The sequence below is a fragment of the Pseudophryne corroboree genome, chromosome 4 (assembly GCF_028390025.1).
Source record: "Pseudophryne corroboree isolate aPseCor3 chromosome 4, aPseCor3.hap2, whole genome shotgun sequence".
NCBI classification, from domain to species: Eukaryota; Metazoa; Chordata; class Amphibia; order Anura; family Myobatrachidae; genus Pseudophryne; species Pseudophryne corroboree.
This window is the reverse complement of record NC_086447.1, coordinates 239,723,738-239,751,417: the sequence shown is the minus strand read 5'-3', so window position 1 is coordinate 239,751,417 and position 27,680 is coordinate 239,723,738. Positions and strand designations below refer to the sequence as shown.

The 27,680-nt window shown below is 45.4% G+C and overlaps 1 protein-coding gene across 3 annotated transcripts in view; it reads left to right on the top strand.

The window, feature by feature from the left end:
• Positions 1-24,955, top strand: part of DIPK2A (divergent protein kinase domain 2A) — a 93,960-nt gene extending 69,005 nt beyond the window's left edge. For all 3 annotated transcript variants that reach the window (XM_063915974.1, XM_063915972.1, XM_063915973.1), the window contains exons 2-3: positions 17,816-18,119; positions 23,969-24,955. In XM_063915974.1, coding sequence (XP_063772044.1) covers positions 17,873-18,119; positions 23,969-24,300 — 579 coding nt within the window. In that variant the 5' untranslated portion in view covers positions 17,816-17,872 and the 3' untranslated portion in view covers positions 24,301-24,955. The remainder of the gene's footprint in view (positions 1-17,815; positions 18,120-23,968) is intronic.
• The last annotated feature ends 2,725 nt before the right edge of the window (positions 24,956-27,680 follow it).

Below are 27,680 nucleotides of genomic sequence, written 5' to 3'. Positions count from 1 at the left end.
CCGAAGGGTAGGGGAATTAGAGGAAGGAGTGGGGTGGTCTTCGGTGATCATTAGAAGTGGCATTATGACTTTGGCCAGGGCACACTCACCATGCCAGGGCGTATCCAATTTGATCCTAAGTTTCATATCCCCGCATATATAGTAGATGTCGCCTAATGATCTAGTTTGATTAACTAGGACAGTTGTCCTTCTTTCTGCGCAATACCCTGGTGGGAAAGGTTTTAAATCCCTTCCTTTGGTGGTGTTGGATACATAACAGGTATAATTCCCGGGGTATATGGTTATGGTACTTCCGGGATTAGGATTTTTTAATAATATAGGATATTCCTTCTTCCACATTTCACACCGACTATCATTATTTTTAGTATCATTGTATAGGCTAAAGAAGCATCCTTCTTGATCTAAAGGAATGTTTAAAGGTACTGTACCTAAGTGGGGCCTAGATTTGCCACATACGTAACAATTGCTCATATTATGTTTTGCAGCATTATACTTCATCCATTCTAGCCAGAAATTAATGTCAGAGAAACCGGTTTCAATGGCTAGGACGTCTTCAAAAGTGGGGTTATTAATGGCTACCATATCCTTAAAGGTAGCAATATGAGGCCTTAAAGGTTTACCTTGGGGAGAGACTCTGGACTGGTATGCTGGATGTTTAAACATATCCCATAAATAAAAGATCTGTCTTGCGCTAAAGTACCCTGTTTTCCACCATATCCCAACTACATAGGTACCATTATCTGCTCTGCTAGGGTGTTGGATGTTTAGTCTAAACCTGTATGCATTCGGGCCTTCTTCCATCTTAAAGATAGACAGTCTCTTGAGTAGGGGTATTCCATCAGGTTGACTCCATCTGTTTAAGGCGTCTGATGGTCTGTACCCCCAATCAAGTCCCGTGTTCCACCCCACGGATCCCCAGGAATCACAGTTATATCCCCACCAGGAATCAGTAACACAGATATAAACTGTTTCGGACATCCCTGATTTCCTTTTTTGCTGTATGAAATGTTTGTTGTCAGCAAGCTTGGGGAACATAAAATAGTCTAGGACATAGGTGGCTACGTGTGTGTTGGAGGAATTATACCATAAGGTGGGAACCCCGTCGGTGTGTGTAATGTCAACTTCACATGTTGTGAGGTGAATGAGGGCCAGTAGGGCTATCAAGGTAGTCCCCAGGGTAAAGATAGGGGGCATTTTCTTCATCCTCCTCTGGTCTTCTGTCTTCGCTAGGTGGGAGGTCAGGGCTGTCCGCCCCTGTTCGTACCTCACTGGAATCACCTGTTTCCTCCTCTAGGTCTGGTCTAGGAATTTTCTTTACTCGGGAAGCATGGATCCAGGTGGGACTCTCTTCTGTCAGGACTGCGGTTCGGGTTACAGCAACGACTTCTGTCTCTGGACCATAGGTGAAGTCTCCCGGAGTCTTGTTCTTTGGGAGTACTTTTACCACGACTCTGTCTCCAACTTTGAAAGGATGTGTTGGTTCCTGTGGGTTCAAAGGATTTTTACAAACAACATCATGTTCAATCTCATCAAGTTTGGTTATGAGGGCCCTGACATACTCTTCCCTTATAAGTTCTAGATCTCCTTCCTGTATTATCAACGGTTTTTTTGCCCATGGGGTGGGAAAAGGCCTACCCATCAATATCTCAAAAGGGGAGTACCCTAGGGTTTTCTGTGGGGTCATCCTAATTTCGGCTAGGATGATAGGGAGGACTTGCTTCCATTTGTGGAAGGTACCTCCTGTGGCCTTCCTTAGTTTGTCTTTGAGGGTCCTATTCATTCTTTCTACGACCCCTGAACTCTGCGGGTGGTACGGGATGTGAAACTTCCATTCTATTTGCAAGGCCTTCACTAGGGCCTGTGTGACTTTGGCTGTAAAGGCTGTGCCTTTGTCGCTATTTATCTGCAATGGGCATCCCCATCTCGGGATGATTTCTTGTGTTAGGATTCTAGCTACTGTCTTAGCATCCTCTGACTTAGTTGGGAATACTTCTGGCCAGCGAGAGAACATATCTACAATGACCAGGGCATATTCTTGTTTGCCTATGCCAGGGATATGGGTAAAATCAATTTGTAAGTGTGTAAAAGGGGTGGTGGGGTATTCAAGATGCTGGTGTTTCGCTTTATTAGGGTTGTTAGGGTTGTTCCTGAGGCAGGTGATGCATCTGCTAACATATTGGTCCACAAGTGTTTTGGCCTCAGTAACATAAAAATCCTTGGTTAGTAGGAGGAGTGTTGTGGCTTTACTATGGTGACCAACACCATGGTAATGGGCAATGAGCAAAGGGGCACTGGACTGGGGTATACAGGGTTTCCCCTCTTTGCAGATTAATCCTGATTTAGGATTTACTTTTCAAGGTAATTATGATCAAAAATTTAAGTTTGAATTTGGAAAAAGTTCCTCGCAAAGCCTACTGTGTTGTAAATTATAGGAAAGGGCATATAAATCCGTAACATGACACCACTCCCACCTCTAGCTTAATTAGGAGAGTTGCTATGGTGATCTAAAAATCTGCTAGCTGTTTTTTTTTATTTTACACTTTACATAGCCATATTTTGGAAATTGCATGAGATCGTTAAATAATATTTATTTACTAGACTACATATAAACTCTTCATGTACCAAATTTTACCAAAATCTGAGCTGGTGAGGTAAAAATGAGTCTGTTGATTTGACACTGAATGACCCTTTAGTATTAGCACCATCTACTCGTCATATATTTAGAGTGTATAGAACAGTACTGGAGAATATTACCAGTTATGTATATAGTGCGCACATATTCTGCAGCGCTTTACAGAGGCTATTTGACCATTTACATCAGTCCCTGCCCCAGTAGAGCTTACAGTCTATATTCTTTACTACATGTACACGCATACACACTAGCGTTAATTGAGTTGGGAGCCAGTTAACCTACCAGTATATTTTTGGAGTGTGGGAATACCCAGAGGAAACCCATGCAAGCACAGAGAGAATACACTAACTCCACCCATGTAGGGCCATGGTGAGAATTGAACCCATGACCCCTGTGCTGTGAAGCAGACTAAACATTACACCATCCATGCTGCCCATTTGATATGCACTGAACGCACATGCCTGCTTCCACAGCCGTACTTTCTGTGGCCCAGATTATTCAAACTGCTCATAATGATCATGAGGTTATGATTTTGTGGTCCACTCAAACCGTGCAGATCAGTGCACCACAGGGACTTCACCAATTTTCATGAGAGCACCTCCGTAATACCACGGGTTGCTAGTGAGATAATAGTGTAAGCGTAAACATCTCTAGTTTGAACTTGTTCATAAATTTGTTTTACAAATATCCGTATATGTTTAGCTCTATATTGTCATCACACACAAAATTTAAGGGCAAGTCCGGTAACAGTGACCAAATTATGGTGAGAGAGAGGTCTTCTCTGGGCTTTTCCTCTGCATCAGGGAACAACTGATGAGAAATGACCTCCACAGTGGAAGAAGGAATGTGCATGGCTTGCTTTAGTGAAGTGTCTTATTAATCCTGCCCACTGCCTCAGTCAGACACTATAAAGGTGAAAGTGTCTCTATAGGAAATATATGATCAGTGTCCTGACAGAATGGACACATCATTACATGCAGCTGATGCTCTACATTTCCTTGTACATGGCTGATTTTATCTGAGTGTAATGGATGTAGTATTAGAGAAGTTGTCCAGCTATCAGTAAGGTTGGATTCTAGAACAAGCCAAGGTCGGTGCAGGAAAAAGTGGAGCTTAGTCTTTTAAAAGTATCTGAAGTTGTTAGACTGGTAAGCTGGTTAACTATACATGGAATAAGTGAAGTAGCCAAGTGACATCCTTGGGACAAACCATAATAATTGAACATGTGAAGCAGAGTCTAAATAAACAAATTGTTTCCTTTGATTAACGAAAAAGTTGTGCAACATATATTAAATAAGGTTCTATAACACTGGTAGGGCAGTAAGGGGCAGATTTAGTTGTTTTAACACGCAGCTACCACTAGGAGGAGCAAGACGGAGCAATTAAATAGTTGCGCTGCTTAGACCCCTGGTAACAGAAGGGGTGACATTTCTTCTTGCTTCCGCCTGAGGTGAGAGCAGTGTGCACTGTCGGCACTTTCAGCGTCCAAACTGGAGTTTGGATGCCCAAAGCAGGACTTTAGGGAGGTTTAGCTATTTTATGCGGCTAAACTCTGTTTTTCAGTGAAACATGCGTGATATGCATGGGCGCCCAAACACAATTGAATTGCAACTGTTGTATAGGCATCTATACTTTCCCGCTTAGATGGGAAAAATAGACTCCCAAAATAATAGAATTTTCTCTAACGTCCTAAGTGGATGCTGGGGACTCCGTAAGGACCATGGGGAATAGCGGCTCCGCAGGAGACTGGGCACAACTAAAGAAAGCTTTAGGACTACCTGGTGTGCACTGGCTCCTCCCTCTATGACCGTCCTCCAGACGTCAGTTAGAATCTTGTGCCCGGCCGAGCTGGATGCACACTAGGAGGCTCTCCTGAGCTCCTAGAAAGAAAGTAATAGTTTAGGTTTTTATTTTCAGTGAGATCTGCTGGCAACAGACTCACTGCTACGAGGGACTAAGGGGAGAAGAAGCGAACCTACCTGCTTGCAGCTAGCTTGGGCTTCTTAGGCTACTGGACACCATTAGCTCCAGAGGGATCGAACACAGGGCCCAACCTCGATCGTCCGGTCCCGGAACCGCGCCGCCGTCCCCCTTACAGAGCCAGAAGCAAGAAGTTGGTCCGGAAAATCGTCGGCTGAAGACTTCGGTCTTCAACAAGGTAGCGCACAGCACTGCAGCTGTGCGCCATTGCTCCTCATGCACACCTCACACTCCGGTCACTGATGGGTGCAGGACGCTGGGGGGGGCGCCCTGAGCAGCAATATAATATACCTTGGCTGGCAAATCTACACCATATATAGTCAGGAAGGCTATATAGGTGTAAAAATACCCCTGCCAGAGATCCAGTAAAAGCGGGAGAAAGTCAGTTGAAATAAGGGCGGGGCTATCTCCCTCAGCACACTGGCGCCATTTTCTCTTCACAGTGCAGCTGGAAGACAGCTCCCCAGGCTCTCCCCTGTAGTTTTCAGGCTCAAAGGGCTAAAAAGAGAGGGGGGGCACTAAATTTAGGCACAGTATTACATATATATAAGCCGCTATAGGGGAAAAATCACTCAGTTATAGTGTTAATCCCTGTGTTATATAGCGCTCTGGTGTGTGCTGGCATACTCTCCCTCTGTCTCCCCAAAGGGCTTTTGTGGGGTCCTGTCCTCAGTCAGAGCATTCCCTGTGTGTGTGCGGTGTGTCGGTACGGCTGTGTCGACATGTTTGATGAGGAGGCTTATGTGGAGGCGGAGCAGGTGCCGATAAATGTGATGTCACCCCCTGCGGGGCCGACACCTGAATGGATGGTAATGTGGAAGGAATTACGTGACAGTGTCGACTCTTTACATAAGAGATTTGACGACATAACAGATGTGGGACAGCCGGCTTCTCAGCTCGTGCCTGCCCATGCGTCTCAAAAGCCATCAGGGGCTCTAAAACGCCCGCTACCTCAGATGGCAGACACAGACGTCGACACGGATACCGACTCCAGTGTCGACGACGATGAGACTACTGTACATTCCAATAGAGCCACCCGTTATGATTGCGGCAATGAAAAATGTCTTGCACATTTCTGATGTTACCCCAGGTACCACAAAAAAGGGTATAATGTTTGGGGAGAAAAAACTACCAGTGGTTTTTCCCCCATCTGATGAATTAAATGAAGTGTGTGAAGAAGCGTGGGCTTCCCCTGATAAGAAACTGGTAATTTCTAAAAAGTTACTAATGGCGTACCCTTTCCCGCCAGAGGACAGGTTACGCTGGGAGACACCCCCTAGGGTGGATAAAGCGCTCACACGACTATCAAAGAAGGTGGCACTGCCGTCTCCGGACACGGCCGCCCTCAAGGAACCTGCCGATAGAAAGCATGAGGCTATCCTGAAGTCTGTTTTTACACACTCAGGCATTATACTGCGACCAGCTATTGCTTCAGCATGGATGTGCAGTGCTGCAGCTGCGTGGTCAGATTCCCTGTCAAAAAATATTGATACCTTAGACAGGGACACTATATTGCTAACCATAGAGCATATAAAAGACGCGGTTCTGTATATGAGAGATGCACAGAGGGATATTTGCCGGCTGGCATCTAAAATAAATGCACTGTCCATTTCTGCCAGAAGGGGTTTATGGACCCGGCAGTGGACAGGGGATGCAGATTCTAAAAGGCACATGGAAGTTTTGCCTTACAAGGGTGAGGAGTTATTTGGGGATGGTCTCTTGGACCTAGTTTCCACAGCGACAGCTGGAAAATCAGCATTTTTACCGCATGTCCCCTCACAGCAAAAGAAAGCACCATATTATCAGGTACAGTCCTTTCGGCCCCCGAAAGGCAAGCGGGTTAAAGGCGCGTCCTTTCTGCCCAGAGGCAGAGGTAGAGGGAAAAAGCTGCAAAATACAGCCAGTTCCCAGGAACAAAAGTCCTCCCCCGCTTCCGCTAAGTCCACAGCATGACGCTGGAGCTCCACTGGCGGAGCCAGGTGCGGTGGGGGCCGGTCTCAAGTGCTTCAGCGATCAGTGGGCTTGCTCACAGGTGGATCCCTGGATTCTACAAGTAGTGTCTCAGGGATACAAGCTGGAATTCGAGACGTCTCCCCCTCGCCGTTTCCTAAAATCTGCCTTGCCAACGTCTCCCTTGGACAGGGAGGCTGTGATAGAGGCAATTCACAAGCTATATTCGCAGCAGGTGATAGTCAAGGTACCCCTCCTTCAACAAGGAAGGGGTTACTATTCCACAATGTTTGTGGTACCGAAACCGGATGGTTCGGTGAGACCCATTTTAAATTTAAAATCTTTGAACACGTATATAAAACGGTTCAAGTTCAAGATGGAATCGCTCAGGGCGGTTATCTCAAGCCTGGAGGAAGGGGATTACATGGTATCACTGGACATCAAGGATGCTTACCTGCATGTCCCCATTTACCCTCCTCACCAGGAGTACCTCAGATTTGTGGTACAGGACTGTCGTTACCAATTCCAGACGCTGCCGTTTGGTCTGTCCACGGCACTGAGGGTGTTTACCAAGGTAATGGCCGAGATGATGATACTCCTGCGAAAAAAGGGAGTTATAATTATCCCGTACTTGGACATCTCCTGATAAAGGCGAGGTCCAAGGAACAGTTGTTGATCGGAGTAGCACTTGCTCGGCAGGTGCTACAACAGCACGGCTGGATCCTGAATATTCCAAAGTCGCAGCTGGTTCCTGCAACACGTCTATTGTTCCTGGGGATGGTTCTGGACACAGAACAGAAAAGGGTGTTTCTCCCGGAGGAGAAGGCCAAGGAGTTGTCATCGCTAGTCAGAGACCTCCTAAGACCAAAACAGGTGTCGGTGCACCACTGCACGCGAGTCCTGGGAAAGATGGTAGCTTCTTACGAAGCAATTCCATTCGGAAGGTTCCATGCACGGATCTTTCAGTGGGATCTGTTGGACAAGAAGTCTGGATTGCATCTTCAGATGCATCCGAGGATAACCCTGTCTGCAAGGACCAGGGTGTCTCTACTGTGGTGGCTGCAGAGTGCTCATCTTCTGGAGGGCCGCAGATTCGGCATACAGGACTGGGTCCTGGTAACCACGGACGCCAGCCTTCGAGGCTGGGGAGCAGTCACACAGGGAAGAAATTTCCAGGGACTATGGTCAAGCCAGGAAATGTCCCTACACATAAATATTCTGGAACTAAGAGCCATTTACAATGCCCTAAGTCAGGCAAGACCCCTGCTTCAAAGTCAGCCAGTACTGATTCAGTCAGACAACATCACGGCGGTCGCCCATGTAAACCGACAGGGCGGCACGAGAAGCAGGATGGCGATGGCAGAAGCCACGAGGATTCTCCGATGGGCGGAAAATCACGTGTTAGCACTGTCGGCAGTGTTTATTCCGGGAGTGGACAACTGGGAAGCAGACTTCCTCAGCAGACAGGACCTCCACCCGGGAGAGTGGGGACTTCATCCAGAAGTCTTCCGGCTGATTACAAACCGATGGGAATGGCCACAGGTGGACATGATGGCGTCCCGCCTCAACAAAAAGCTAGAAAACTATTGCGCCAGGTCACGGGACCCTCAGGCGATAGCGGTGGACGCTCTAGTGACACTGTGGGTGTACCGGTCGGTTTATGTGTTTCCTCCTCTTCCTCTCATACCAAGGGTGCTGAGGATAATAAGAAGGAGAAGAGTAAGAACTATACTCATTGTTCCGGATTGGCCAAGAAGAGCTTGGTACCCAGAACTTCAAGAAATGATCTCAGAGGACCCATGGCCTCTACCGCTCAGACAAGACCTGCTGCAGCAGGGGCCTTGTCTGTTCCAAGACTTACCGCGGCTGCGTTTGACGGCATGGCGGTTGAACACCGGATCCTGAAGGAAAAGGGCATTCCGGAGGAAGTCATTCCTACGCTGATCAAAGCCAGGAAGGACGTGACCGCAAAACATTATCACCGCATATGGCGAAAATATGTTGCTTGGTGTGAGGCCAGGAAGGCCCCAACGGAGGAATTTCAACTGGGTCGATTCCTGCACTTCCTACTGTCAGGGGTGACTATGGGCCTCAAATTGGGGTCCATTAAGGTCCAGTTTTCGGCTCTGTCGATTTTCTTCCAAAAAGAACTGGCTTCCCTGCCGGAAGTTCAGACTTTTGTTAAAGGAGTGCTGCATATTCAGCTTCCTTTTGTGCCTCCAGTGGCACCTTGGGATCTCAACATGGTGTTGGATTTACTTAAATCACATTGGTTTGAGCCACTTAAAACCATGGAGTTAAAATATCTCACATGGAAAGTGGTCATGCTATTGGCCCTGGCTTCGGCCAGGCGTGTGTCAGAGTTGGCGGCTTTGTCATGTAAAAGCCCTTATCTGATTTTCCATATGGATAGGGCGGAATTGAGGACTCGTCCCCAATTTCTGCCTAAGGTGGTTTCAGCATTTCATTTGAACCAACCTATTGTGGTGCCTGCGGCTACTCTGGACTTGGAGGATTCCAAGTTGCTGGATGTAGTCAGGGCCCTGAAAATTTATGTTTCCAGAACGGCTGGAGTCAGGAAAACGGACTCGCTGTTTATCCTCTACGCACCAAACAAGATGGGTGCTCCTGCTTCAAAGCAGACTATTGCTCGCTGGATATGTAGCATAATTCAGCTTGCACATTCTGCGGCGGGACTGCCGCATCCTAGATCAGTAAAAGCCCATTCCACGAGGAAGGTGAGCTCTTCTTGGGCGGCTGCCCGAGGGGTCTCGGCTTTACAACTTTGCCGAGCTGCTACTTGGTCGGGGTCAAACACATTTGCAAGATTTTACAAGTTTGACACCCTGGCTAAGGAGGACCTGGAGTTCGCTCATTCGGTGCTGCAGAGTCATCCGCACTCTCCCGCCCGTTTGGGAGCTTTGGTATAATCCCCCATGGTCCTTACGGAGTCCCCAGCATCCACTTAGGACGTTAGAGAAAATAAGATTTTACTCACCGGTAAATCTATTTCTCGTAGTCCGTAGTGGATGCTGGGCGCCCATCCCAAGTGCGGATTGTCTGCAATACTTGTATATAGTTATTGTTTAACTAAAGGGTTATTGTTGAGCCATCTGTTGAGAGGCTCAGTTGTTATCATACTGTTAACTGTGTATAATATCACGAGTTGTACGGTGTGATTGGTGTGGCTGGTATGAGTCTTACCCGGGATTCAAAATCCTTCCTTATTGTGTCAGCTCTTCCGGGCACAGTATCCTAACTGACGTCTGGAGGAGGGTCATAGGGGGAGGAGCCAGTGCACACCAGGTAGTCCTAAAGCTTTCTTTAGTTGTGCCCAGTCTACTGCGGAGCCGCTATTCCCCATGGTCCTTACGGAGTCCCCAGCATCCACTACGGACTACGAGAAATAGATTTACCGGTGAGTAAAATCTTATTTTCCACCAATTTAGGTATTGCTTTGGCATTAATCAACTTTTCCAAAATTGCAAAAAGCTTGATTCTATACATAGGTTTTCAAAAGGAAATCTGCGCTTAAAAATGTAAATGCATGTATTTATTTATTTTTGTTTGAATTAAACATACAGGGGAATTCAATTGTTTTCTCCACGGCTGCCACTTGTTGGCGCCTGACGGAGCAATTAAATTATTGGTTTATTCAGGCACGATTATCCATGGTGGTGTAGAGAAGGGCTGGGGGAAACTACACATTTCAGCTTGCATCCTCCTGAAGGTGGTGAGCTGAAGTGGGCACCCTTTTTGCGTTGTGCCAAGACCTTTAGTCGGGTTTACCTATTTTAAGCTAGAAAAACCCTAAACATTTGAATATCGCCCCACCGATCTCCTATCACTTTAGATAGTAGATTGGGTGCCAAAAAACAATTGAATCGCCCCCTTTATATGTAGGAATAATATGGTAGCTCAATATAGCAAGCATCTAGTAAAATAGATTGCACTGGGATGCGAGTGTACGGTGCAAGTTTATTTTGAGTCAATGAAATGTTTCAGGCCCTTTTATTCATGTTGCATGAAAAAAAACATTTTAGTTTATGTAATGTAGGCATACCAATGTCATATGGTTTTTAGCACTTGTAATAAATGACCGACTTAAATGTCACACTCTGTACTGTATGTGAATAACCCTGTAGTTATTACACATTAATAAAAGGGTACTTGGACTAGTTTTTACTGTTTTTTTTGTTTCTCTGACGTCCTAGTGGATGCTGGGTACTCCGTAAGGACCAAGGGGGTATAGATGGGCTCCGCAGGAGACTGGGCACTCTTAAAAGAAAGATTAGGTACTATATCTGGTGTGCACTGGCTCCTCCCTCTATGCCCCTCCTCCAGACCTCAGTTAGTATCTGCCCGGCCAGAGCTGGATGCACCCTAGGGGCTCTCCTGAGCTTCCTAGAAAAGAAAGTATTTGTTAGGTTTTTTTATTTTCAGTGAGATCTGCTGGCAACAGACTCACTGCTACGTGGGACTGAGGGGAGAGAAGCGAACCTACCTGCTTGCAGCTAGCTTGGGCTTCTAAGGCTACTGGACACCATTAGCTCCAGAGGGATCGAACACAGGCCCAGTCCTCGGTCGTCCGGTACCGGAGCTGCGCCGCCGTCCCCCTTGCAGAGCCAGAAGAACGAAGAGAAGTTGAAAATCGGCGGCTGAAGACTCCGGTCTTCATTAAGGTAGCGCACAGCACTGCAGCTGTGCGCCATTGCTCCCTTAGCACACCACACACTCCGGTCACTGATGGGTGCAGGGCGCTGGGGGGGCACGCCCTGGGCAGCAATTAGATTACCTTACTTGGCGAAAAGCACATAATACAATCTGATAAACTGTATATGTGCATTAACCCCCGCCATTAAAGTACATCAAAGGACAGAAGCCCGCCGCTGAGGGGGCCGGGCCTTCTTCCTCAGCACACCGGCGCCATTTTCTCTTCACAGCTCAGCTGGAAGGAAGCTCCCCAGGCTCTCCCCTGCAGTATCCTGGTACACAAAGGGTAAAAAAGAGAGGGGGGGCACATAAATTTAGGCGCAAAACTGTGTATATTAGCTGCTATAGGGGAAAAATCACTCAGTATAGTGTACATCCCTGTATTATATAGCGCTGTGGTGTGTGCTGGCATACTCTCTCTCTGTCTCTCCAAAGGGCCTGGTGGGGGAACTGTCTTCAAATAGAGCATCCCCTGTGTGTGTGTGGTGTGTCGGTACGCGTGTGTCGACATGTCTGAGGTAAAAGGCTCCTCTAAGGAGGTGATAGAGCGGATAAGTATGTGGGAGGGTGTCTCCGTCAACAACGCCGACACCTGTTTGGATATGTGTAAGTGCTGAGGTAAAATTATTGCACAAAAGGTTAGGGAACAGAAAGGAAATCTACCCTGGTCTGTCCCTATGTCACAGAGTCCTTCAGAGTCTCTCTATGTTCACTATCCAAAATAACAAAGTATCGACACGGAGTTTAACTCCACTGTCGACTACGATAATGCAAAGTTACAGCCAAGAGGGCTAAAAGATATTCAATATATGATTATTGGAATAAAAGATGATTTGCATATCACTGATGACTCATCTGTCCCTGACACGAGAGTACACATGTTAAGGGGAAGAATGCTGAGGTAAATTTCCCTCCTCTCATGAGGAAAAAGAGCGGGAATCTCCAGACAAGAGACGGCAGCTTCCCACAAGAGAATTCTCAGGCTGAATCCTTTCCCCACTAGGGCCAGGATGTGTTGAGAATCTTCCCCTTGGGTGTCCTGTTTGCACTAGCTATTCTCAGGGATCCTGCAGATAGTGTGCACATTCTAGTATACTACCCAGACCGGCGATTGTGTCGGCATGGGTTTATAGCGCTGTGGCAGCGTGGACAGGTACCTTATCAGCAGAGATTGAGACCCTAGTATGCATATAAATATTTTAAGATGCTGTCTTAAGTGATAGATATATAATTATAAAGCATGCCCAAAGGGACATGAGTATACTGGGTCCTAGAGACAAAAGCTATGTCGATTTCTGCTTGACGTGTCCTGTAGAATATACATTGGACAGATGATGCCGACTTAAGAGGCATATGGAAGGCTGAGGATTGTGTGGAGAAAGGTTCTCGGGCCTGGTCTCCACATCTATAGCTGGTAATTCTGATATTTTGCCTTATATTCCTGCACAGCCTAGGAAAGCACGACATTATTAAATGCAGCTTTTCGAATAAAGAAACAAGAAAGTCTGAGGTGCATCCTTTCTTGTCAGAGCCGGGGGCAGAGGAAAGAAGCTGTACAACACAGCTAGTCCCCAGGAACAGAAGTCCTCCCCGGCCTCTACAAAAATCCACTGCATGTCGCTGGGGCTCCACAGGCGGAGCTAGGCCCGGTGGGGACACGCCTTCGTAAGTTCAGCCACAAGTGGGTTCACTCCCTGTTAGATCCCTGGGCAATAGAAATTGTATCGCAGGGATACAGGCTGGACTGTGAGAAGATGCCCCCTCACCGAGGACCCGGCGGGCTTCCCCCCAAGAGAGGGAGCCAGTGTTAACTGCAATTCGTAAATTGTATCTTCAACAGGTGGTGGTCAAGGGTCCCCTCCTTCAACAAGAGGGTGTTATTATTCGACCATGTTATAATCCCGAAACCAGACGGTTCGGTTAGACCCATATTGTATTATAATCCCTTAACATATACCTGAAAAGGTTCAGGTTCAAGATGGAATCGCTAAGAGCGGTGATTGCAAGCCTGAAATGAATCGGGACATAAGGGATGCATACCTTCGTGTCCCCATTTATCCACCTCATCAGGCGTACCTCAGAATTGCGGTACGGGATTGTCATTACCAATTTCACCAAGGTAATGGCGGATATGATGGTGCTCCTGCGGAAGCAAGGTGTCACTATTATCACATACTTGGATGATCTCCTCATAAAAGCGAGATCAAGAGAGCAGTTGCTGGACGGCGTATCACCTTCTCTGGAAGTGAAACGGCAACACGGCTGGATTCTATATATTCCGAAGTCGCAGTTGGTTCCTACAGCTCATCTGCCTCGCCTAGGCATGATCCTAGACACAGACCAGAAGAGGGTTTATCTCCCGATAGAGAGAGCTCAGGAGCTCATGACACTGGTCAGGAATCTATTGAAAACCAAAACAGGTGTCAGTGCTTCACTGCACTCGAGTCCTGGGAAGGATGATGGCATCATACGAGGCCATCCCCTTCGGCTGGTTCCATGCAAGAACAATGGAACTTACTGGACAAGTGGTCCGGATCACATCTTCAGATGCATCGGTTAATCACCCTATCCCCCAGGGCCAGGGTGTCTCTCCTGTGGTGGCTGCGGAGTGCTCACCTTCTCGAGGGCCGCAGATTCGGCATTCAGGACTGGGTCCTGGTTACCACGGATGCAAGCCTCCGAGGGTGGGGGGCAGTTACACAGGGAAGAAAATTCCAAGGTTTGTGGTCAAGCCAACAGACTTGCCTTCACATCAATATCCTGGAACTAAGGGCCATATACAACGCCCTAAGTCAAGCGGAGTTCCTGCTTCGCGACCAACCGGTTCTGATCCAGTCAGACCGCAGGGGCTCATGTAAACCGCCAGGGCGGCACAAGGAGCAGGGTGGCGAGGGTAGAAGCCACCAGAATTCTTCGCTGGGCGGAGAATCAAGTAAGCGCACTGTCAGCAGTGTTCATTCCGGGAGTGGACACGACCTCCACCCGGGAAAGTGGTGACTTCATCAGGATGTCTTCACGCAGTTTTGCAAATTGATGGAAACTGCCTCAGGTGGACTACATGGCGTCCCACCTCAATAAAAAGATAAAAAAAGGTTTTACGCTGGGTCAAGGGACTCTCAGGCGATAGCTGTGGTCGCACTAGTAACACCGTGGGTGTTCCAGTCGGTCTATATATTCCCTCCTCTTCCTCTCAGACCCAAGGGCTGAGAATTGTAATAAACGGAGGAGTGTGAACAATATTCTTTGCTCCGGATTGGCCAAGAAGGACTCTGTACCCGGAACTGCAAGAAATGCTCTCAGGGGACCCATGGCCTCTGTCTCTCAGTCAGGACATGTTGCAACAGGGACCCTGTCTGATCCAAGACTTACCGCGGCTGCGTTGGACGGCATGGCGGTTGAACGCCGGATCCTAGCGGAAAAGGGCATTCCGGATGCAGTTATTCCTACGCTGATAAAGGCTAGGAAAGACGTGACCGCAAGACTTTTTCACTGTATATGGCGAAAATAGGTTGCTTGGTGTGTGGCCGGGAAGGCCCTACAGAGGAATTCCAGGGGGTCGATTCCTGCACTTCCTACAGTCAGGAGTGACTATGGGCCTAAAATTAGGATCCATAAAGGCCAAGATTTCGGCCCTATCCCTTTTTCTCTCAAAAAGAACTGGCTTCACTGCCTGAAGTTCGGACGTTGTTACAGGGGTGCTGCATATTCAGCCCCTTTTGTGCTTCCACTGGCACCTTGGGATCTTAACGTGTGTTGGATTCCTAAAATCCCACTGGTTTGAGCCACTTAAGACCGTGGAGCTAAAATATCTCACGTGGAAAGTGGTCATGCTTTTGGCCTTAGCTTGGACTAGGCGTGTGTCAGAATTGGCGGCTTTGTCATGTAAAAGCCCATATCTGATCTTCCATATGGAAAGGGCAGAATGGAGGACTTGTCCCCAATTTCTCCCTAAGGTGGTATCATCGTTTCATTTGAACCAACCTATTGTGGTGCCTGCGGCTACTAGGGACTTGGAGGATTCCAAGTTGCTGGACGTAGTCTGGGCCCTGAAACTTTGTTTCCAGGACGGCTAGAGTCAGAAAAACTGACTCGCTATTTATCCTGCATGCACCCAACAAGCTGGGTGCTCCTGCTTCAAAGCAGACTATTGCTCGCTGGATCTGTAGCAGAGATTCAGCTGGCACATTCTGCGGCTGGACTGCCGCATCCTAAATCAGTAAAAGCCTATTCCACGAGGAAGGTGGGCTCTTCTTGGGCGGCTGCCCGAGGGGTCTCGGCTTTACAACTTTGCCGAGCTGCTGCTTGGTCGGGTTCAAACACTTTTGCAAAATTCTACAAGTTTGATACCCTGGCTGAGGAAGACCTTGAGTTTGCTCATTCGGTGCTTCAGAGTCACCCGCACGCTCCCGCCCGTTTGGGAGCTTTGGTATAATCCCCATGGTCCTTACGGAGTACCCAGCATCCACTAGGACGTCAGAGAAAATAAGAATTTACTCACCGGTAATTCTATTTCTCGTAGTCCGTAGTGGATGCTGGGAGCCCGTCCCAAGTGCGGACTCTCTGCAATACATGTATATAGTTATTGCTTAACTAAAGGGTTATTGTATGAGCCATCTGTTGAGAGAGGCTCAGTTTTCGTTCATACTGTTAACTGGGTATAGTTATCACGAGTTGTACGGTGTGATTGGTGTGGCTGGTATGAGTCTTTCCCTGGATTCCAAAATCCTTTCCTAGTAATGTCCGCTCTTCCGGGCACAGTTTCCCTAACTGAGGTCTGGAGGAGGGGCATAGAGGGAGGAGCCAGTGCACACCAGATATAGGGGCAGATTTATTAAGCTTGGTGAAGTGATAAAGTGGAAGGTGATAACGCACCAGCCAATCAGCTCCTAACTGACATTTTTCAAACCCAGCCTGTGACATGGCAGTTATTAGCTGATTGGCTGGTCCTTTATCACCTTCCACTTTATCACTTCACCGAGCTTAATAAATCTGCCCCATAGTACCTAATCTTTCTTTTAAGAGTGCCCAGTCTCCTGCGGAGCCCGTCTATACCCCCATGGTCCTTACGGAGTACCCAGCATCCACTACGGACTACGAGAAATAGAATTACCGGTGAGTAAATTCTTATTTTTTTTTTTAATGCTGTAGTGTTAATAGGGTTGAATAAACATTTAATGCTGTGAGCTATTTGTCCTAGAAAAATGAAATATGTTTTATTTATTAAACTTTACAAGTTGTTCAAATAGGTTAACACTAGAGCTAAATCTGTTCCAGCATTTTTTTTACACATGCAGAAAAGTTGTTTGGCATGCTAAGTAATTATTGCTTTGAGCATATGGAGGTCTTTTGTGAAACTGCTTTTTTATGTTATGTAAAATTCAGTCTTATCTCTTATTTTCAGAAAGATGCTTTCAGTTTCCTCCCATGGTTTGTCTCTAGTTACCTAGTTCACATACAGGGTGGAATTCAATTGTTCTAAAGTGACAGGAGATCGCGGGGAGCAATTAAATTATTAGTTTTTGCACGCAGATCGCAGCTAGAGAGGTCCGGTTTAGGCGCCTAAAGCTGCTAAACCCAACCAGTCTAATAGGCGCGTCACTTTTCACACAATTTATCTCACCTGAGCTGAATTGCTGGTGCTGGCAGAATAGGTCTGGCGAATATAACTATTGAATCCCCCAAAGTCTGCCTCATTTGAAAATGCTACACATTATAATGACTAGCTTAATATGTACATTTATTTAATGTGCATGACGTTTTGTCTAAGCAGTGATGTTGTTGTGACCACATGGCTATAAATGGAATGATTAGAACTAGTGGTCTATCAATTGGTAAGGCAAGTGCCTCTGGAAGCCAGAGTTGGTTGATGTGAAAGGGCCACCAGTTTTGGCAATCCACCTCTCTGCTGTGTTGCCCGGAAGGACCATTCCTGTACACCGCCACCATCAATATTCTATTTGTTGGAAAGATATTTTATTGAGCAAGTTAATTTGCTGTTTAGTTTCAGAAATCTTTCCCTGTTCCTTATGAAATTATCCACTTTCCCACTCCTTATTTTGCACCATGGGGAATTTATATGAATATACTTCTATTTCTATGGGCTTGATTCAACTCGAAGACAGTTGAGTAGCGATGAGAAATAGCTCCCAGGGCTTTTCAATACAGCGCCCTGTGACAACCGATGACTGGATTTCTTCCCGCAACCCCGTAGTGGTGTGAGCAGAAATATGACAAGTGCCAGCGCAATGCTGATTTCTGACCTTACCGCAGCGGAAACAGCGCCGGGCACTTATGTTGGGGAACGTAAGTTCTCCCGACAAAACACCCAGTTTAAGCCGCGAGAACAGGCATTCTCCAACTTAACACTGCTCTGTATTGAATAGCCTCTGGAGCTAATTCCCGGCGCTATTCAACAGTCTTCGAATTTAGTTTGTGCATTATGTTTGCTAGAGTATTTATGGTAAGGTTCAAATTCAGAATCTGTCTTAGTCTATATAACAAAAAATAATAATACACGTAATAATCTTTCCCCTTTCATAGAGTTTCCCATCGGATGAAGGCTGGCCTTTTGCTAAATACCTGGGAGCGTGCGGAAGAATGGTGGCTGTAAACTATGTTGGAGAAGAACTCTGGAGTTTCTTTAATGCTCCGTGGGAGAAACGCGTGGACCTTGCCTGGCAGCTAATGGAGATTGCTGAACAGCTCACGAACAATGACTTTGAATTTGCACTTTACCTCTTAGACGTCAGCTTTGACAACTTTGCTGTTGGATCCCGCGACGGGAAAGTAATCATCGTTGATGCTGAAAATGTTCTGGTAGCAGATAAAAAAATAATTAAACAAAGTAAGTATAGTTTTCTCTTTTTGCTTTTGTCATGTCCAACTTATCTGATTAAATCTTTTTCATTATTTTAATAGAATACATTTGAGATTAAACTGTAAATTTCACAGGTATAATTAACCTGAAACGTTGCTACTTTTTGTTCAAAACAAAATCTTCTAAAAATACACAATTTGTAGTCAATGTTGACCTGTTAGTACGTTTAAGGTTTTGACTTGTTTCTATGCCACTGCAGTATAGAACTATTATTCTATGTGGAGCAGGATTCAGATGTAGCGTGCTGGCCACTGCCCCGTTTAGCTAGGTGCACGGAGTTGAGCATGACTACAGGGTACAGACAGGGAACAGGCTTGTACAGTGAAGCTGTGTAGCTCAGTCATTCAGCATTAAATACTGTGGTGTTCATTTGGGAATCACTTGGGATCCCATACTAAATCCGTTTATTTAGCCATGACCTGCAGGGTGTGCCCATTTCATGACTTGTCCTATTGCACATGAACTCCACTTCAACATATGTATAATTATGCCATGTGTATATGTGCCAGCTGTAATGGGAGTGGGATTGAGGGGTTGTGCAGCAATGATTAACTTCCTGGCTCATGCTGGAATTTATGAAAATAAAAGAAGTGTGTTTTGGCATTTTATTATGGCTCATGTTTTCTGTGCTCCTATTTTCAGTAGTTCAAACTACAGTACATTTCTAATTCCACCACGTTTGTATGTTTGCACTATGCATTTACTGATGGAGTACTACTAGAAGCAGCCATTTGGTTTTAAAACCTAATCTTCCCATTTACTTCCCATCTGTGTAACAGTCATGCTTTGTGTCCAATGTACATACATGCTACCTCAGTGATCTCGCTGAGCCCCAAAAAAAGTGGGTCCCACGGACCCCTCACTTTTAAAAATTGGGGTCCTATCTGTCCTTTTCTGGGTCCTATCGGAATGAAGGTTCATATTAATCTTATTAATTATTCAACTATAAAAACAGACTTCATTTGGACACTACAAAAGTATTGCGAGGGGGAGGAGGGGGTGACAGTGCTGCTGGGCTGTGTAGCATACAGGACACACTGCCCCAGAGCTGTAACTAGACATTTCAGTGCTCTTTGGCAATAAGTAAATTGGTGGTCCCCATGCCATACTCCAAATCAAGGACAGTGCGCGTCGAAGGCGCGCACCAAAAATTTAGGGGTATGGCTTCATGGGGAAAGAGCATGGCCACATAACATTACCAATTCACATTACACCACACATGTAGAGCACGTTATACACTCATTGCACCTGGTAGAGCACGTTATACACTCATTGCACCTGGTAGAGCACGTTATATACTCATTGCACCTGGTAGAGCACGTTATACACTCATTGCACCTGGTAGAGCACGTTATACACTCATTGCACCTGGTAGAGCACGTTATACACTCATTGCACCTGGTAGAGCACGTTATACTCATTGCACCGGGTAGAGCACGTTATACACTTTGCACCGGGTAGAGCACGCCCAGCCACCACCCGCTTCACTCACTAGCCCCACACACTCACCCTGTGTCCGGAGCTGAGCAGAGGAGTGCAGTCAGTCAGCTGCTGCGCTGTAAAAAGCCACGGACTGCATTCAAAACATACTGATATGCAGTAATCACCTCTTTTTTTTTGGACGAAAATGCAGTCGATGAGTTAACATAAGAAAAACATTGGCATAAAACCTTATATAATACATTATATACCAGCTTGAATGACACGATCTACAACCGCTGACAAAATGAATTAATACATGAGACCCGCTGCCTGGCCTCCTTCACACTGCCCCCATGTACTGTAATGCACAGTGCATGCTTCCTGTCAGGGGAATGGCTGTTACAGGCCGGCACACACAAGGGAGACGCCACTGCCAGTACTTACAACACCCCCGCAACCCCCCCCCCACCCCCCCAGCCACCTACCGCTGCATCTTCCCTGGTCTTGATCCCCGCAAACTGCTGGCTCCTGTGGATAACCGATGTGGCAGAGCTTCATGCCCGGCTGGAGTGGACAGCCCCCTGCCACATACGGCGGGCTGGATGTTCCGGGTCCCGTGCAGAGCAGAGAGGGGAAGGCGGGAGATCACACTCTCCATGGTCTCCTCCCCTTCCTCTGCCATTGGAGAGTTAAAGTGACTGACAGCACAGGACAGCGCTGCTGATTGGTCAGAGAGCGTCCTGTGGGATCCTGCGTTTTTTTTTTTTTTTTTGAGTCACCACTGTCAATTATTGGGTAAAATACGCGCTATAGCGCGTATATGCGAACACTGCTACCTGTAAAACTGTTTATTTACTTGAAGTCTGTTTTCAGTAAAACTTGCAGTATTACATAAGATAGTTATGTAAACGCTTTGCTGACAAAAGGTGGGTACACACAAGGCGACCTGCTCTGTCATCGCCTAGTGTTTCTCCTACTGGGGCGGTCGGCGGCAGTGCGTACACACTGAGCAATATGCAAACCATATCGCTCAGTGATGTCACACTGCGGCCGGACCGTGCATGCAGTTTTTGGACGACAGTCCAAAATTGTGCTGCATGCACGGCCGACAGCGAGGGTCGTTAACAACCCGTGGGGTGGCACATCGCTGGTCAGCGGCGGCATACACACTAAAGTAAGCGTCGCCGCTCAGAAAGGGTCAAAATGAGCGACTTTGTTTACTTTCTCGGTAAGTGTGTACCTACCTAAACAGTTTGGATATCTGAACTCCGTTTAATGCAGAGAGATGTTATGGCACCGCACCGCAGTCAGATCCTAACATCAGCATGCTTCTGGTGACTGCTCCATCACTTTCACTTTTCACTATTACTCTCCTCACATTACACTTTCCCTGTATAGGGCTGCCATCTGGCCGATAATAGGACTTGGTCCCAATGTGATTATTGGGCAGAAACATAGTGTTAGGAAGTCCAATATTTTCCTCTGGGAAGGTAGCAACCCCCCTGATGGCCCCACCAACACCCTCCCTCCCTCACCCCACTGTCATACAGCCCTGACATTTGCTCACGTAAACCTCAAGTCTGGCACACTCCCCGGAATAATCTGGTAAACTATGAGCATTCTGATGATCTGGTTAATATCCTGGGTACATAACAGGCGACCAGTTGATGACTGTAAAGTAATGTACGATTCTTAAATCCTAGTCGGATGCACCTTTTTCAGTAGAGAGCTACAGAAGTCATGTAGTAAACTTTACATGGATTAGAGCACAGGTTCTCAAACTCGGTCCTCAGGACCCCACACGGTGCATGTTTTACAGGTCTCCTCACAAAATCACAAGTGAAATAATTAGCTCCACCTGTGGACCTTTTAAAATGTGTCAATGAGTAATTAATACACCTGTGCACTTGCTGGGTTACCTGCAAAACATGCACTGTGTGGGGTCCTGAGGACCGAGTTTAAGAATCACTGGATTAGAGTATGTGATTCTAGCTCTACAGCTCTACCTTTGTATCGTGGTAATGAAAAAGTACAGTTTATATATTTTCATTTGATTATTACTCTCTCATTTGACCGTAATATACTAATTTGAGTCCTCCTAAAACTACACTATTGGCGCAGGATAACACGTTACTACCATATATAAACATAGGTGATTAATCAACATCATTGCACTTTCCATATGAACTAAAGGAATGAAATACTGGGATGACAAAATACTATTTAGCAGTGTGCTTTAGCCAGGTTTCAGCCTAGTGGGCCAGATACTGCATTGTGAGCTTGCTTCTAAATTGTGGCCGTATTTATCTTGTCCTGCAACACCTGTTCCCCTCAGACAGAAGGGATTGATTATTGAAGTCTTTTCAATCAATCATTCCCCATATTTTATGAATTATATAGTGTCTACATTACCTTGGTCATTTGTTCAGTGCTGCAGTATGTATATTGTACTTGACCCTTTTTCTTTTTAAAATGCTTATAGTTACAAATGTGTATATGATCGGAGTAGGAAATGGGTCAGAATATTGTGCTCGTATTTATTTTGTTAAATTTCATGATCATCTTATAATGTGCAGGTATTTTTTAAAACATTTTTATTCAGACATTTGAGAAACATGCACAATAACAGCAAATACATCAAGGACACATAGTAAGAGTCAACAAATCTGAAGAGGTTAAACGAGAATTGTATTCCTGAGATAGAAATGTCATGTTTCCTTTTCAGATATATAGTTTTGGGCGTAACGGGAGGGAGGTAAGTTTAGGAACATATAATTCAGAAATCATGATCAAGTATAGCATAGGTATGCAAATTTCGGATAATGTCGGCGGTACAAGCATAAAAAAAGACATAAAAGAATAAATACAGACCATATAGTGATTCCCTCAGACAACCTGACGTAGTAAATACCAGGAGGTAGACTCAAATATTTTACATATGCTAGTCATATGTTAAATCTCATGTAACATCAGTGAGATTAATAATATAAGGTTCCCACTTCTTGTAAAAATGGGGTACCCCATTTTCTAGGTCAGCAAAGGTATTTCGTCTGTCAAAATAAACAAGTTCCAAGAGAATAACCTGGACTTCATTAATTAGAGGGGAAGTTTTTTCGAGCCATTTACGGAGAATGACTTGTTTTGCCTCCGTGCCCAAACAAATAAGTAGGGACAATTGTTTGAGCGTTTATACAGTCCCATTTACATGATATTTTTAGACGCCCAAAACAATTGAATTCTCCCCAGTGATTTCAAGATATTTGCAATAGGAGAAAGAATAGTCTGACAATCTTCAACCTCCGGAATATCAGCAGACCATGTTAAGTGTATTGATTTCCACAATGAGTCTGGGTCTCCCAATACTAAGTTCGAGTAGAGATGCCAAATCCAAAAAGTGCTAGGGGGGGAGAGAACAAATAGCTTTAATACCCTTACATTTCCATTTAAGAAACCATATGTTATGCAAGGAAGGTAAGAATTCGGGATTACCGCATATGAGGATATAAATAGAGGCGTAGGGATCTCTTTCTAAATTTTTTTTTAATATTTGTAATCCAGCCCGAATAAGTATCCTTGAAAAACAGGTGGTTAAGAATATGATGGGGTTTCAGGGATTTACGGCGATGTAATAATGCAGCAGGGGCATATGGAGTGAGCAAAACTTCGTCTAGGGCAGGGATGGGTAACCCTTGGCCCTCCAGCTGCTGTTGAACTACACATACCAGCATGCTATGCTTCAGTTTTGCTATTTGCCCATGCTAAAACTGTTGCAGGGCATGCTGAGATGTGTCGCTCAACAGCTTGAGGGCCAAAGGTTCCCCAACCCTGGTCTAGGGAAATGTGTGAAATGGCTGTGACCCAGTAACCAATCCGTAGTGTAATGGAATAGAGCAGAGTGTGAAAAAGCATAGATATCTGGCAGACTCGTACCTCCTGCATTTTTGGGTTGGATTATCCTAAAGTTGGAGATTTTCGGCTTTTTTGATTGATTAAATATACTAAAAGCTATGGTATATAGCGCCACATCGGCTTTGGATACAATCTGTGGAAGCATTTGTATACAGTATGCTAATTTGTGATATAGAAATTTTTTTAAGTAGAGCTACCCTACCAAGTAAACAGAGAGGTAGATTCATCAAAATAGGTAATTGTTTTATATATAATATGTCACTGTTGGAGGCATGGGTTGCATACTGACTTTTGGAAGTATGGAAGTTGTGCAGTAAATGAGTTGATTTGTGACTTGTGGGTGGCATTAGCAGTTTGGGTTGGCACAGATGGATGCTCAGCACCAGTGCTTATGTGCTGTGGTACATACATCTCCTATTTTTTCTCCTCCTTCAATGTAAAACATTTAAACTAAATACTGAAATCTGTTCTGCTTTTTTTCCCAGATAAACCAGAGAACTGGGATGTATGGTACGAAAGTAAATTTGATGACTGTGACAAAGAAGCGTGCCTGTCTTTCTCAAAGGAGACTCTGTGCTCTCGTACTACAGTGGACCATAACTACTATGCTATCTGCCAGAATCTTCTATCTGGACATGCTACCTGGCGTGGCACTTCAGGGGGTCTTCTGCACGACCCTCCATCTGAAATTGTCAAAGACGGCCATCTTGGGGCACTGCTGGACGAATGTGCAAACCCAAAGAAAAGATACGGCAGATTTAAAGCTGCCAAGGAACTGAGAGAATACCTTGCACAACTGAGTAATAATGCAAGGTAGTCCATGCTGTTTGGATTCCGTTTATTTTTCTGCTTTGTAGCAATGGGAAGGTTTTATTACACTATGGTATTGGGTTAAATTACTGTCGTACAGGCAGGCGTTTTCTATACAAGCCTTGTGGATGCCATGGAATGAATCTGGTGCCAGAGAGAGAGAGCACTGCATACAATCCTTAGCAATCATGCCAGTACATGTTCTTATCTAATTAAAACTTCTGAAACTACTATTGATTTTTCTCTCTGATTATCTGAGAGGCAGATTAGATGAGGACATTCAGGTGACTTGGGGATAATAGACTTTTGTAGCTTCATTGATTATTCATGTGTCAAAAAGTAGTTGACATGACCTATATTTCATTGGTCTCACAATTTTTGTGACGCTGATGCCTTTACTTGGAAAGTTCAAGTTAAGACCGCTGGCCTGTTTTAAAGGCTTTTTTCATGTTTGTATGTTTAAAACACCAGTTTCTGGCTCTTGATTTAAGTTTGGGATCTTGTCTTTGTTGTGTTCTGTTTCCAATTGATGATGTTCATGGAAGGAGTACTGTATTTTTATTTTTAAAGGGCAGGATTCCTAATATTTTTTTTATAGTGTCTTTGATCTATGCTGTAAATATGTTACCCCAGTTCTACATTAAAATTTAGTCATTCTTTGATATCCTTTTAAAACTGATTATTTCACTTGACCTACTCCCACCCACGCCATGCTATTCTCCAGTAGGTTTTACATCCAAGAAGAAAATTGCTGATCTGTCTGCGGCCATCACGATTAGTACTCTTAAGGTGGGTACACACAGGCTGATATATCAGCCGTTCTCTTGAACGGCCGATATATCGCGGGTCCATCGGCCAGTGTGTACGGGTGATATGTCTCTGAACTTTGTCGTTCACCGATATATTGGTGCGTCGCTGTGTGTACGGCCGTTTGCCAATACACATGCTGCGGCAGCCGGCGGTGATTGACCGTTGAACTGGGCGGCCGTGTGTCGCCCAGTTCATGACGTACGTCCCCGACGGATCGGGCAGTGTGTATGCTCAACACACTGCCAGATCCGTCCATAGATATATCTGCCGATCAATTGATCCGGCAGATATATCTATCAGTGTGTACCCACCTTATAACACACACGTATGTTCCACAGAAGGGCTTTAACAAGGAGAAACCATAAGGATTTAGGTGTTCTTAAGTTATTACCTTTGTTCAAATATGCAGATTCCAAATACTTATCTGGCTTTTTACATTTGTTTGTAAAACTCCTCTATACAGTCTAATAACTTTAAAACATTGCAATGTTAAAAATTCAGACAGAACATTTTTAGTATGGTTACCCATAGCAACCTATTAGATTCTTTTTATTTATTTATTTTAAATGTTGCTATGGCTACTGCATCCAAGGCTGTTCAGTTAGTAGCAGTCTGCAGCTGCCCACATCACCGTTACGGTAACTCATCGGAGATCTGTGCAGTGTTTTTGGTCGTGTGTTGCCAGATAAACAGTCGCAGCATTGGCACCTCATGGTCATTACTACTAACAGAATAGCCACCTTTCTCTGAGCTGCAGTTATAAAGATCTAATGCATGTCATTCACCCCAGGCAATAAGGGGGAGAGAAGATCAGAAGATAGGTCACTCTGGCAGAATGTTTCACCTGGTATTATAGCATGTTCATTTCTGTTTTGCCTTGGCTGATAATCAGCTGCATCTTACTTTTCAGGGTCCAAGGAGATTGTGCACACGGAAGTGAAAGATCATTTTAAAATGTAGTTTCTCCTGTAAGTTTTCTCCATGTGCCTTCAAGCAGCACTATCTTTTGTAATGGTGTACAGGCTGATCTAAGTCTACAGGAAGCAGACCATTTTGCTTTTCTGCTGGAATCACTGTTCTTTGCCTATTTTGTAAAGTGGAATTGTTGATCTAACCAAATTACTTTGATGATCTTGTTGTTTGCAATGGGTTCAGGAGTCATGTATATGTAAACAACTTGCCTTTTACACTGCCTCAAATTATTTAAAGTTTGTATCTTTATAACCCCACCAAATAGTTCCATAATATGTAGAAAATTACATATGCATTTAATTATGTTACAAGCACATAAAGGGAATTTATGCTTTTTTTTCATTGTGTTATTTGCTAGTGTTTTTTTTTTTTCTTTCTACTTTATGGTAGGCGGCAACATTTAAAAATGTAAGGTAAAACAAACTCATAAGCTGGGTACACACTAGACCACAGGTTCTCAAGCTCAGTCCTCAGGACCCCACATGGTTCATGTTTTGCAGGTCACCTGTAGATTTTTAAAATGTGACAATTGGTGGTGCACAGTGCACCTGCTGGGGGACCTAGAAAACGTGAATCGTGTGGGGTCCTGAGGATCGAGTTTGAGAACCACTGCATTAGACTATTCCGGATTGTGGATGACTATATGACTGTCTGAACGATATGTCAGTCGGCCTTAGACACTGACCGAGAGAGCACTATAGTTCGCTAGCCACATTGAGGCGCATTATGTCCCTGATGATATCTTCATGCAGGCCGATCAGAAGACTCGACAAATGACGTGTGGGAGTTTGCCATAGTGTGTACACACTGGACAGTGTGAACAATATGCCAGTCCAATCCACAGGATCGGATGACATATCGCCTTTTGTATACTCGGCTTTGCCTTTCTGTAGCTCTTATAAAATGCATCATAGATAAGGTCTGTGGGCACTCTGCCAAGGTTCATTTATGGAATTGGTTGTGCTAGTGATAACTATAGTTTACTTCAGTGATTCCCAAACGCAGTCTTTAAGTCACCCCAGGAGGTTTTAGGTATATCCCTGCTTGTGCACAGATGGTATAATCAAACTTCCTGAGGTAATAAGTCACCTGTGCCTGAGCATGGATATCCTTAAAACCTAGACTGCTGCCGTGCCTTGAAGCCTGCATTCGGGAACCTCTGGTTCATTTGGATTCTCCAGCAGGCAAGCAGTGTTTTTGTAAAACGGCTTTAAGGGGGGTACTCACGGAGCGATATTCTAAGCAATCTGACTAGATTGCTTAGAATATCAGCATGATCGCTCCGTGTGTAGCCCCCTCAGCGATAGCGATGCGCAGCCCCGCACATCGCTATCGCTGCTGCTAGATTAGCCTGCATGCAGGCCAATCTAGCGGGTCGCTCACTTCACCCACTGGGTGAAGTGAGCGGCCCCCCCGTCTCCCCCCGCACGCTCAGCACAGATCGCACTGTGCTGAGCGGCGGGAGAGATGTGTGCTGAGCGGTTCGCTCAGCACACATCTCTCCTTGATCGGCCCGTGGGTACTGGGCTTTAGTGTATGCATTATTTCTCTATCGTCCTAGTGGATGCTGGGGTTCCTGAAAGGACCATGGGGAATAGTAAAGCT